The 13,907-nt window shown below is 35.0% G+C and overlaps 1 protein-coding gene across 1 annotated transcript; it reads right to left on the reverse strand.

Annotated features, from left to right (window-relative positions):
- Positions 1 to 8,679: 8,679 nt before the first annotated feature.
- Positions 8,680 to 13,797, reverse strand: LOC102237898 (zinc finger protein 648-like). The gene is made up of 4 exons (XM_023333349.1): positions 13,271 to 13,797; positions 11,512 to 11,588; positions 10,497 to 10,611; positions 8,680 to 10,146 (listed from the first exon to the last, which is right to left on the reverse strand). The coding sequence occupies exons 1-4, from the start codon at positions 13,545 to 13,547 to the stop codon at positions 9,167 to 9,169; spliced, it is 1,449 nt and encodes a 482-aa protein (XP_023189117.1). The 5' UTR covers positions 13,548 to 13,797; the 3' UTR covers positions 8,680 to 9,166.
- Between the last annotated feature and the right edge of the window lie 110 nt (positions 13,798 to 13,907).

Below are 13,907 nucleotides of genomic sequence, written 5' to 3' on the forward strand. Positions count from 1 at the left end.
CAAGACTACTCAAAAACATAAATCTTTGAAACTTATTGAGATCATCTGCTGTGACTGCTTTAAAAATTTAAAAAGGATATAAGAATTCAAGAGTACAATTTCTTTGTCTTTTTAAGGCCAATTTAAGTCCATTATTCTTTAATTATATATTTTTAAAATATCTTTATTACTTGGCTTTAACAACTTATGTCAGTTTCGCATTATTTCAGCAACCAAAACGGATTTTTGTTTTTTAATGTAATGGCAAGGTAGCAACATGTGGCCCTGAAAAGCTTCTACCATTAATGTGATTTACGTTGATGCTCTTATTTTGAAATGTAACCGGACGTTATCTGTTAAGACAAGGAAGGAGAAATTATGGCGATGCCACTAAAGTCGGACTGACAAACATGCACGCAACCTGCCTGCCGTTGTTCTATCGAAGTGCTAAAAGTGTAACAGAGCCCCCAAGTCTTCCGATAACAGCAGCAAGCTCGTAAAACTAAATAAATTAACGAAAGTCCGATGCCAGAGAGGTAAGCTAGCAATACTTTAAAAAAAGAAAAAAATCGAATGACAGACGTTCATTTCGTCCATTGCTCTTGATAAATGGCTGCAGACGTGTGCTACTTGCTTTAAGCCGTAGCGTAAAACGGCCATTGTGGATAGAAAAAAATGGAGTTAATTCCCGCCATAAAACTCCGAATTTGAAATTAATTTCAGAAATTTCTTTGAAAAAACTTTAACATTTCTTTTTTTGAAAAGAAGATTAAGATAAATATCTGATTTTTTTTTTTTTAGAAAAAAATTAAAATTTCTTACTCTAAAATTTTTGACTTTTGAAATTCTAGAAAATTTTGAGTTTTGTGGCAAAAATGTACTTCTTTTTCATTATATTGTATGTACAATGACTGTCGTAATAGCGTGATGGTGGCATGTTGTGGCCGTGAAAAAACCATGCTAAATGTGTTAAGACTGGATTGGGCTTGGTGGCCATGAAAGCAATGGTCGCTTTGTCTGCCTTTACTTTGACATCCAGGTTTATGCCTCTTCCATCTAAAGAGAGCTTCATGCTGAATCCCACCCACACATCTTAAATCTTTCTGTTAGTTGATGTTAGTTTGAAACACCAGTCACTGAAAAATTTGACAGTAAAAGTGTTTCAGAGAAATTATTTCCAAATTCAGTTACCTTTAAAGCTCGTATAAAGCTAAAGTGAAACTGACGAAACAGCTGTATGTGGTTTTTGTGTTTTTTGTCACTCTGCCGTGGTTTTGGTGAATACATTTAGTTTTCCATTCTCTGCTTCTGTGTATTTCCTCATATTTTCTCACATGCAGAATTTTATACTCAAGTAAATGTTACTGAGTAGACTTCAAAAACACAAAATCTTAACAAGTATTTTTGTCTACTTTCTAGTCCAAATATATTTCTAGGAAGATATAGGAGCTTGTTTTACGCCAATAATTTCTTAATATTAGTGAAGAAGTACCAGTTCTGCTGGTAGATTATTTTACTAATGGAAAAAACATCTTGTTATAAGTGTAGGAATCTGCCAATATATTAACATATAATATTAAGGTATTATTTACTTAAACCAAGCTCCTATGTCTTGCTGAAAAGTCACTTGTAAATCAGTTTTGTCTTATTTCTAGTGTACTAAATTATTTACACTAGAAACTAGTCAAAAAATATTTTGCTGTGTAACTGTAACCCAACTCTGGTCATGAGAAGGTAGATACTCGAGTACTGCGAGCAAATAAAGAAATAAAGTGTGTCGAGAAAAACATGAAGAGATCCAAAGAAGAACTGAGCTAAAGTAAATCATGCGGATCAAAATATAAAGAAGTAAAAACAATACTTTCCTGGAGATGGTTGTTCTGGTTAAAGCAAAAATACAACTTGGTTCAGAATCAATTGTGTAAAACAATGTAATATTAAAACAGTATAAAGCCCACACAGCACTTTAGCAGCTTGACCAAACTTGAGAAACAGTTAATCATTTTTCTGAAAGTCTACATGATGCAACTGCAAAGCCAACTGATGCAGCAGCAGCATCATCAATGATGCTGCTGCAAACTGAACTGTTGCAGCAGTGGCATCTTCTGATACTACTGCAAGGTAAACTTTTGCAGAGGCATTTTATGCATGTTGCTGCTGCTACAAAATAAAGTGCGCTCTCCGCCATAGGACGTGAAAATGACATAATTTGAGTAACCTATATTTCCTCATGAAGTAGACCATGATATGTCATTTGTCGCAAACAGCTTCGTGGGCCAACTCGTTTTAGAGTGTGTTTTCAAGTTTTTATCAGTTATTATTGGTTAAATATTAGTCTTAGTTTAAATTTTATTAGTCATATTAGCAGTTTTAGTTTTTTCATATTTTGGTTAATTTTAGGTGCAAAATTCAAAAAGGTCAAAGTATTGTGATTATGTAAACATTGATTGGGTAATGAATACTCAAAGGAAGATGCCATTTTCAAAAAATTTATTCAACTATTGTTGAACAACAACTGACTCTGCTGTTTTCTCCTTATTGAAAGACTAATAAATAGATAAACATACTTTGAATCTATTCAAGGTTTGAACCTGTCTTCCTATGAAAACAAAGGACATTCTATCTATAAGTTCATTAAGTTTTAATTTTAAAAATGCTATAAAAATATAGTTCCAGTTCGTTGTAGTTTCTTTAATTACTGTTTTTATTTATTTCAGTTAACAAAAAAGTTTTAATTTCAGTTTTTGTAATTTTATTAGTATTAGTTAACTATAATAGTCTTGATTCCCAATAGTTGGAGTATATGTTGTTCTCATCTGTTTCCAGCTCTGTTGACTTTATTTTGCTCATATTTTGGATGAGAGTTGATGGTTAATTGGGAATTATGAAAGTTTTACCTTTCACATGTTTTAAAATCTAAAAACACAGATTGTTTCCCAGTGCCTCTACTTGTTGTCCCACATATTTCCCAGACTTTGCAGAAATGACTGTACGTACACCTAGAGACAGAAAATGAGACTTTTACAAATTGACATTCTCGCATTCGCCGTTATGAAAGGAGCAGCGTAGGTGCAAATCATAAATTACTGACGACTGGATTCTCCCCACCGTTGAAAACATGCAAAACTCGCACAACTTCCAATATTGCAAAGGATACAAGAAGTACCCCCTGTGTGTTTTGCTGTTTAATGGACAAAGTTAACAAAATGTCACCCATAAACTGGTCAGACATTTTAAAGTATTCTAGAATCACAAAATCCAGAAAATAAAAATAAAGAAATGATTCAGGGAACATTTACAGTTCTGTCTTTTATTTAGAAACGTGTTCAAGCGTTGTTGCCGTTTTCTGCTCAGTAACCAAACTGCTGTTAGCAATATGAGCTAGAAATTTTGAACAACTTTGAACTTTGTGGATTAATCTGTTTGAACATTTACTGTAGTGGCTATTTGTCCATGAAAACCAACAAACTTAAAAGTGATCAAACTAAAGGCGACTATTTATGGTCATTGTTGGTTTTTGCAGAACAGAACAGGCAGCAGTTGATGCCGCTCCGTCATGTAGCCCAGCTGAATAAGCGCTATTAGGTTCAACTTCAGGATTTTTTAGAGTATTTACTTTTCAACTTAAGTAGCTTGTCGAGTGTTTATATTTCAAAACAGAATCCCACCCCGGACTCTATTTGGACTGCTTCTCTTTCACGCTCTGGTATATCTCCGCCATCTTGATTCCTGTACCAACAGCGCCGCTGATGGATAATGACCAGCGACGCCCCCTGCTGGGTGGCGACCAAACTACAACACCAAAAGACTGATTAAGTGGACGTTATCAATTAATCGTTTGAAACTAATTTTAATCTAATAAACCATTAGTTGACACTTAATTGTAAGAAGATTAATTATTTACATCCCTCACCATTGATTTAGTGATATACAAACTGCCAGAAGTACAGACTTTATCAATTTCAAACATGTCAGTTGGATAAAATAATAAAATGACGTTAAAGGGAGGATATTAAACATGTACACTTTCACAAGAGGTGTGTTAAGTTTATTCCTCTTCTTTCAGCCGATCTACATCCGTGTTACTCTAGAGACTCTGTGGTTGACGCTGTGGGCGGTTTCAGACCACCTCTTCAGCTCGTCAAACGACAGCATCGTCGTCATCATCATCATCATCATCATCATCATCATCATCATCATCATCACTCATGATCAGGTCAGGTGGATCAGTTGATAAACTGGGTTGATGCAGCTGCCAAAGTCCACCAGCATAACTTGATGTTGAAAAATCCAACTTAGAAAGTTTTTTTTATATTTATAGAGGTTAATATCAACAAATATTAACATTTTATTACATAGATAAAAACATTTCCAGTTTGAATCATTTTAAACTACTAACCAGCTTCGGATAACTTGGAATCCTCCACCTTTCAAAAGAGGCGTTTCTCCCCTTAGTTCAGCTAAAAAAATCATCATTTGGAGCTGCTAACATTCCAACACAACTTATAATTTTTAATAAAGATTTACTCCATTAAATTTGTTATTTTTTAAAGAACCCCAATTTTAATCCTCTGTTTAGGTTTTGTAATAAAATCTTTGCTAAAAAAAAAAAAGTATCAATAAATTTTCTTTTATAAGATGTTAATATTTGTCGAGACTGATGTAATAACTCAAAGAAAAATAGATCTGAACAATATTACTGGAATTTTGTGTCATTCTGTTGTGGAAATTCAGTGCAATCATTCCATGAAATAAAAAGCTAAATACTGCATGTCATCATGATATCTATTTTAAAAATACTTGTTGGTTCTTTATTATTTTTAGCCAAAGGTATTAAGAGCCATGGTTCCATTGTGGAAGGTCCAAAGAGCCACCTATGGCCCCAGAACCACAGGTTGAAGACCCTTGGAATAGGTTTACCTGACAGCAAAATAATTTCTTCACCGCAATCTGACTTTTTTCTGTCACAGGAAGAGGAAACTATAATAATAACCTCACAGAACTGCACTTCAAACAAATCAGACCGCTTCCTCTCCTTTTAATAACCTGCTAATCTGCAAATAAAAACTCTATTTTTGACAAAGAAGCGAATGAAAACTATGACGTGCAAATTCTCCTCTACTCACTGACTTTAAATGGTCCAAGCTGAATTTCTATGAAGAAAAAAGCATGATGAAATTATTATAAACGTGTTGCAACGTGAATAGCCACAAATTATGGCATCATCTAAAATCTCTTGATGAAAATTAAAACATATTTTCATTTTCTAAGACTAATCATCTGAATGCAGGTCAATATTTCAAAGCATATTTATCTTAATTTAAACATCTGACCTTCATTTAATGTCGGATTTTAAAAGTATGTTTAAATAACAGCTATTCTACTGACATTTTCTGGTGACATATTGTTTAATTTGAATTTAAATTTCTTCATGCTCATCGGTGCCATTTTCAAAACACTTGAACAGAAAGAAAATATTATTTTTCAAGAATATTTAATTCAAATTTATGGGGGAAAGGGGGAGAAAGTGAGACAGGAAGGTTGCTAGCAAGTGCAGATTATGGTTTCCTTTGCCGTTGACGTCAGCTTCCTGTTTGTGTTAAATCGGGTTCAACCGAGACGTCGTGTCCCTGTCTTCCATTCTCATTCTGAGCTGTCCTCATTTACTCTGTTTTCCTTCATTTATGTTCATTCATAGAAAACAGTCGATACTATGAGCTTAAATCCAACAATGAAGTTCAAAATTGGAAAGCATTGATGAATTATTTGGCAGGATTGTTGCAGTTCTCCTTTAATAAACATTTTCTCCACTTCTCTCAGGTCTTTTAAGCCAAATATCAAAGAACATTAAGAGATGCCAATGTTACTCCAATACAACACAGAAAACAATACAGAATTTAATTGTGGTTGAATCTCAAATTTTTTTATCTTGGACCCTGGTTTATTAATGTTCAGTAATCATATTACATAAGTCATCAAATAAAATATGTAAACATTTATGTTTGATCAGTTAGAATCTGTTCCAATGAGGTTTGTTTAAAAATAACCTTTATGCAGGTATTAAACACACTTTTCACTGAAACTGCAGTATGTAACGTTTACAAAAAAGGTTTTTTTATGTATTTGTTAATACAGTCACTATGTTGTGACAGTATAATATTAGGCAGGTAATCTGTGAAAATTCAATCTCCTCCACCTTCCTACCTACTATTGCCTCTGAAGAAATGCACCGCTCTGACAAAAAACAACCAATCAGAGCCAGGAGGCGGGTCTTAGCGCTGTCAATCATTCTTGGGAACGTTCTGGTAAAAGTGCTAATGATGGAGAAACAATTTACTGTGACAAGAAAACAATTCATCCACCATCATCAGTGTCCATGCTAACTAGCATTAGCATTTTGCTATGGAGAAGAATCTGGAAAGAGCAAGAGGGAGCATGAGCTTGATTGACAGCACTAGGACCCTCCTTCTGGCTCTTGATTGGTTGTTTCTGGCTGAGCATTGAAAAGACGGAGGCTTTCATTATTTTCAATTTATCTGCTTTATGTTATACTGTCACAACATTGACAGGTTTAACAAATGTGTAAGAAAATATTTTTTTCATAAATACTTTGGCTTTAAGCCCACATTTCTGCATTAATTTTATTTTTTTATTGCTCTGGTGTAAAATTCTGATTTTAATTTCTTCATTAGCTGTAAGCAGAAAATCATCATAATTATCAGAAATAAAGACATCAGTGTGTGTGTAATTAAGCTATATAATGTACTGGGCAGGCTGTTCTCTTGACAACTGAGAAAACAATAAACATACTTGCATTTTTTATTTTTAAAGTAACAGTGGTTTTGTGAAGGAAATGGAAAAAATAACACAACAAAAAATATGATGTGGCTTTTGCCTTTTGTTGATCCTTCCAGGCCACCATAATAATCTACTATACTCTTTTTAACTTGTATATTATGATGATTACATTCAAAGAAATATAAACACAACACTGATATGTAGGGTTTTATTTTGACACATTTTCACAATATTTTGTTTTGCTGCATTTCATTATAACTAATACTGATATTAAGAAGACTCACACTACACTTTAAGCTCAATTTATTTAAAAGGTAAAGTAAATTTAACTAATTAATAAAAATATCACAAGATGTAAGCCTTTTCTCAGTAAAGTGTCCAGATTAAAAAGATTTATCACAGTAAAGGTCACTTATAGGAGATGCTGTAGTGAATATATGATTAAATACATTTAATAAAATCTGGGTCATTTTGACAAATTATTTCTATTTTATTCCATATTTTGGGTGTTCATTTATTTTATCTATACAACACTTTGCCACAGCTGTCGTTTTAAAACGTTCATATTCACGCAGTTTTAACTCAAACGTGTCAGTTAGCCAATCAGACGTTTCCAAACCTGTGATGTCATCAGTGGGCTTCCCCTCATTGCTTAAAGAGACAGTAAACATTCTGTATAAAACTTTATCATTTTAAAGACATAATAAATAAATCTGATATTTTCTTTCCTTCATTTTTGTGGAATTATTTTGGTGATTCTTAAACCAAAAGGACTTTAGTCTGATTTAACTGTCAGAAAAAAAAAGTGTCTTTTGTTTCATTGCTGTCTCAGTTAATAAAGTTCAGACAAAACTTAAAGAAAAAGGCTATAAACTCAAAGCTTTGCTTTGAAAGTAGGTGAAATAATATTAAAAAGATCGTATTGGTTTTGGTGAATTACTTACATGTAATTATGAGAATTATTTATGTAATTTTTGTATTTATGTAATTATGATTATCATGTAGGATAAATCAATGTCTTGATTTTTACTGGAGCAACAAAGAAACCACTGCAACATCTTTCAACAACATTGGGAGAACTTCACACGTTTTATTGTGGTTGTCATTTATATAGTTTGTGATCATTTTTCCAGTTAGGCAATGGGGACCGTTTGTAAAGTTACAGTCAAATGTTAGCAGCAATAATTTAGGTTATTTAGCCTGTCATGAAAGGGAAAAATGAGGGTTCATTCTTTTAAAGTCATATTATCACAATGATATTCATTTATTTTTAAGTATCAGAATTTCAACCTAAATCTTTAGTCAGCAGATATTTAGCATAAGAACTAAATATTTAGCTTCACACTAAAAATAGTGAGCTAACTATTTAGTTTAAAGTTAAGTAGCTGGCTTTAAACACAAAGCTAAATATTTAGTTTAAAGTTAAACATTTACCATTTACTTCAGAGATATATATAAAGCTAATATTCACATGCCAATAGTCGAGATTCACATGTGAATTTCCAGTATAGAACAAATTCACATGCCAGTTAGCAAGCATAGTAATTAGTTTGCTAACTATTTAGCTAACTATTTAGCTTTATCCTAAATATTTAGGTCATAGCTAAGTATTGAAAGTATTGAGTTTAAAGTTAAATATTTAGCTGTAAGGTAAATGCTTAGCTGTCAGCTAATTATTTTTCTAACTAAATATTTAGATATAGATATTTAGTTTGTAAACTACATATTTAGCTAAGCTAAATATTTAGTTTGGAGCTAAATATTTAGCTTGCTAACTAAATGCGTAGCTTCAAACTAAATATTTAGTTTAGATTGAAGCTCAACTTAGATTGAAATAAACTAAAGTAGTTTATTTAGTTTGAAGCTACACATTTAGGTTGCTAATTAAATGTTTGGTTTGATGCTAAGTGTTTTGCTAACAAAATATTTAGTCTGATATAAAATATTTAGCTTGCTAATTAAATATTTAGCTTCAAATTCTGACACTTATAAATGAACGAACAAGGTGGTGAAAATGTGACTTTGAAAAATGAACTCCCAATTTTTTCCTCTGGTGACAGGCTAATTAACTGAAATTATCGCTCTTAATTTTTGACTGTGTAACTTTACAAACGGTGCCTCACAGTTTGGAACCTACTTGGGTAACAAAGAAAAGGTAATTTTTCACTTTGTCCATTTAGAAGTATGAACAGGGAAATGTTTTGGAGACTAGAATAATTCGCATTAAGACAGCTTTGACAACACCATTGAAAACAACAAACCCACCAGTCATGAACTAGCAGACAGAGTTAAGTCTAATGTCCTTTGTTCAAGCAGAAGATCGATTAACACACACAGATACACAGAAGACTGAATCTTTAGTCTGGCTTAAGACAAGATTAAACACCATCTACATGCCACACTGGGACTGCTGCCGGTGTCTCCGAACGCTACACATCTGGCTAAAGGACTGTCCACAGCGGGAGCAGCTGTAGGGTTTCTCCTGCGTGTGAACTGTTCGGTGCCTCTTTAGATGACTTGAAGAGATGAAGCTTTTCCCACACAGCGTACAGCGGTAGCGTCTCTCACCAGTGTGGACAAGAAGGTGGACCCTCAGGTTGTTAGGCTGGGCGAACCCTTTCCCACAGTGGGGGCAGGTGTACGGTCTCTCCCCCGTGTGAATCTGCTGGTGCTGCTCCAGGGCTGCAGTGTTTGGGAAGACGAGCCGGCACACCGTGCACACCAGCAGCTCATTATTAAACGCAGCGCCGTTCCTGGGCGGCCGCCGCTGACTAGGTGTCTTAGCTGCAGAACCTGTGGAGTGGGAGGGCGGAGGAGGATGTGGAGCAGCGATAACACCAGCCATGTCAAAAGATGGCGCAAAAGCAGCCACTTCACGAGTGACGGCCATTGGACCGTCAAGAGCGTCTGCCTCTCCCTGCGAAGGAAAGGAAGACGAAGCATGTCCAGAGTTTGTGTTCCCCAAACCCAGCTGTGCAACTGCGTAAGCTGCACCAAGATGGCTGACCCGCTCCTGCATCCAGGCCAGATCCAGGTCCAAGTTAAGGTCAGTCCCGGGTTCTTCTGATTTCACAGCAGCTGCCAGATTAGAAGGATGAAGGCTGTCATCTGTAGTTTCCTCTGGCTTTATTTCGCTTCCTGGAAGGCACTCAGTAAACTCCCTGCTAACGGGGCTTTGAACGCCAACACTGCCGGCAGGAAAACTGCTGCTCAAAGGTTTCATGGCCTTCCGTTTTGCTCGAGGCCTGAAGGTCAGATCTATTGTGGCGTCAGTGGGAGACGGAGAAGACTGCGAGGAGGACAGTAAGGTGCTGGTACTGGTGTCAATGACGATATCAGCAGGAGGAGATTCTTCACTCTGATCCCGGGCTAAAAAAGGACAGAAAGAGAAAGAAGTTCTGTAAGTAAAATGGATCCGCAATGCACATTCACCTTTGAAGTTTCAAGTTTACATTTTCTGACTCTAAATAATTAATAGGAAATAAGCAGAATTCTCAAAAAAAATGCATATTTTTTTTACAGTTAACAAAACTCAACATAAATTTGCTATAATTGACAGTAATGTCTTGTTTTCTTTGATTTACCATAAAAAACAAAATCTAAAAATGTAAAAAAAAAAAAAAAAAACAACTGCAACATTATTGTCAGGATCAAAGGTCCTGGAGAAACACTAAAAACCAACCAGAAGCAGCTAAAACTACGATGGGAGGTCAACTCACCAGAAGAAAGGTCGCCACAGTCAGTGCTGATGTTGACCTCCACCTTCACATCCAGGCTGCAGCTTTCTCGCTCCTTTTTCACTTGTTTTTGCAAGGCTAGCTTAGTTTCTTCTTGCTGGAATACAGTAAATAAACCAAATAAATAAACTATTTGTTTTTTAGTGCTTAGAATATGATTGGATATGTTGTATGAATGGGTTAAATAGAATAGAAGATGTTAGTTTTCATCTTACAAGAGACGGTATTAGATTGTGGCGATATTGTAGACTGCTAAACATGACCAGTGAAGGTAAATGTTTTGGAAACCATAAGATAATAGTAACATAAAGGACAAATTATACGTATTCTAAACTGAAATGTACAATGTGTATACTGGAGGACTTTGTTTTTATATTTGATTAGTGTATATATTTATATAACAAAATTTCTGATCTGATAATGAACTTTATTAGGTTCAAAATCTAAAACTTGTTAAATATATTTGACTTAAAGAGTAGAAGATAGTTGACACAAATGTGGCTCAAATGTTTTAGTGTACATATTGAAAATAAAAACGTGGAAAAAAACCTTTAAAACTCGACTGTTTCTCCTGTTTACTTCTAAAACAATTAATATTTTTATTGTTTAAATTTCTATTGGTCAAATACAGCACTTAAAAAAATCTAGTAGAGACGTAGTAGAAATAAAACAAACCATCATGCTTCCCCCACCGTGCTTTACAGTAAGTAAAATGTCTCCCAGTAGCTGCTTTCTTATATACTCTTCGGTTCTCACTGAAGTATTTTTGTTTGTTGTTTTATTTAGTTGTGTTATAAATGCTTGAACTGTTTCTTTTATAATATGTGGTGACAATTTGTGAATCAAGTGAAGATATTTTGGGCTATGAGTGTATATATTGTCAATTTAAGAATAATATTTCTTAATTCTTTGTGCTTTTCCATTGAATGTTGTTTTTTTTCTCAACAATAGTTGAAAATTTTTATTTTTAATTTCCATTATGCTGATTAATATTTACCTGTGAAACATGATGAAATGTTACGTCTTCAGGTGCTGCAGGAAGAGGTGCCAACAGAAGCTGATGGTTGCCAGAAACTGAAAAATATAGCATAAAACTGTATTATGCATTATTCTTTACAAAAAAAAAAACTCCTTTTAATGCATGACTAAGTTTTCAGTCAGGTTTGCCTAAAGTTGTTCTGGATCATCGCTTTTAGATTTTGAGGTCGTCACAGAAAAGGTTTACAGGTTAGGTTTTGTTAAAAAAAAAAAAAAAAAAAAAAGCTATATATCAAATATATGTAATCTACCGTTTTTTCTCTTTAAAACTCCTGCTCTTTCTAAAACAAAGCCTTCAGGAAACATTTACATTGGCCAAAGTTTTTATTATCGCTCGTTTTTAGTGCTTTTAAATGGAGAGGAATTAAAATTTTCCTGCTCGTTTGTTGGTCCAACAGTGACACCTTGTGGTCATTTTGAATAACAGCATATTTCTTCGTGGGTTTTAAGCTGGAATAAAGGAATTGGAGGGAAATTCTTAAAATAGTGTGTTTGGAAAGCAGAATTAGGAAAAATATGCACAATTGTGTTTTGTGATAAATGTTATATAATAAGCGGTATAATGTCTTTGGTTTTTTTGTTTAAAAAGGAAAACTGCATGTTGAAAAATTAAGGACAGTAAATATTGCTCTTTGTGAACATTAATATGCTTTATTTTATATAAGGGAAACATAATGTTTTGTTTTCTATTTGTTTTAAAAGACTCTCAAGGACTATTTCATTTATATTACATCATGATTAAGCCTTGGATATTATTTTATTGGGTTAAACATCTCCAACAATTTTGTATCTTTTCCTTTTATGCTACAGTTTTCAGAGTATCTATTCAGTTTATCAGATATCCTGGCTACATGTAGATAAGAACTGAGAGCCGGGGTGTCTAAAATGCCATTTGTGACCCTTGGAACGATTTTAGGCGGCTCTTGATCTCAATTCAAGAACGTCTTCATTTTGGTTTGCCAAGCAAATGGAAAAATATAAAGTGCAACACCAAGTATTAATCCAGGTTTCTGTTTTGAATGTAATTTAAAAAAAAAAAAAAAAAGACTAAAATACCACTACCAATAGTCAGTTCACTATCAAGTAAAGGCCACTAGAGCAAATTAAACCTTCACACAAAAAACAGCCTTGGGCACGATCATTTAATAAACTTTACAAAATAAATCAAGAGTGAGCCATGTCTGGTTCTTGTTGATAAAAAGACAAAAAATCAATAAAAAGATGATGGTTTGGTGTTTTCTGCTTAATCTGGAAAACCTGCAAGAGCATTTTATGTTTAAAAAATACAATTTAATAAAATATTGTGTATATTTTATACCCAACATTTATACCCACATTTATTTATTTTTCCCCAATTTGATATTTTTGGCCCCATTGTCAAAAGGTTTGGACAAATATAAAGTGCAACACCAAGTATTCATCCAAACTGGGAATGACGAAGCATCCAAGGTTGATATATTGGTATGGGAGGGGGCCCTAAATTAAAATCTGCTCAGGGCCCCAAACAGGCTTCGGTCGGCCCTGGTGGAGGGGGATTCTGGAAGCCACGCCCACAGAGCGTCAACCTCAGACAGCTGCTGTCACCAGTTGATCTCTCACACCAACAAGCTCGTCTGGGATTCACAATCATCCCCATCCTGACATAACCCCGACCCTCTCCTCTAATCCTGCTCCTTCGCACACCGACGGTCCCATCGGCGCCATCTCCGTCCGTTTACCTTCGCCAGGCTTCAAATGGACGGCGTACATTTCCTCCCGCTGGCGGCTCCTCCTCAGCCTCTTCTCGCAGCTCCTCACCTTCACGTCCATTTCCTGCAGCCTCTGCCGCAGGGCATCGTTCTCCTTCTGGCTCTTGTCGAGCTCCAGGTCCATCTGGGAGCGCAGAGCCGCATAGCCAGCGTCCACCAGTTTGCAGATTTCCACCACCGCCGAATTGGCCAGAATCTCTATTACCGAGGCGATTTGCGCCTGGAAGCCCAGACAGTCCTCCATCATCCCCAGCGGTCTTCCTGGTGCCGTCTGGACGGACTCATACAGAGAGAGAGAGAAAACCCAGTCTCCTTCTTCCAGTTAAAGTGTCTGCTGTTTTTAAACTGTCTTGTTCCGATTCCCGGCAAGGAGCGCATGCGCAGACATGAGACGTTAGAAGAGAAAAAAACAGGAATGCGTCACAAATTAACTGACAACTGAATTATTTTATTCGACGTATATATACAATAGTACGACTACGTATTAGAGACATTGAAGATAAAAAGAGTAAATTTCTGACAAAAATTTACAAGAAATTTTGAAATTGATCTAATAAATTTTCGAAAGAAGAAAATAAAAGGACATTTCTGAGTTTGCAAAAGTCAA

Source organism: Xiphophorus maculatus, chromosome 5 (assembly GCF_002775205.1).
Source record: "Xiphophorus maculatus strain JP 163 A chromosome 5, X_maculatus-5.0-male, whole genome shotgun sequence".
Classification (NCBI taxonomy): domain Eukaryota; kingdom Metazoa; phylum Chordata; class Actinopteri; order Cyprinodontiformes; family Poeciliidae; genus Xiphophorus; species Xiphophorus maculatus.

Coding starts and splice junctions, on each gene's coding strand:
- LOC102237898 (XM_023333349.1), bottom strand. CDS start 13,547: ATGATGGAGGACTGTCTGGGCTTCCAGGCGCAAATCGCCTCGGTAATA. Junction 11,589..13,270: donor CCATTTGAAGCCTGGCGAAG/GTAAACGGACGG, acceptor TATATTTTTCAG/TTTCTGGCAACCATCAGCTT. Junction 10,147..10,496: donor CTGTGGCGACCTTTCTTCTG/GTGAGTTGACCT, acceptor GTCCTTTTTTAG/CCCGGGATCAGAGTGAAGAA.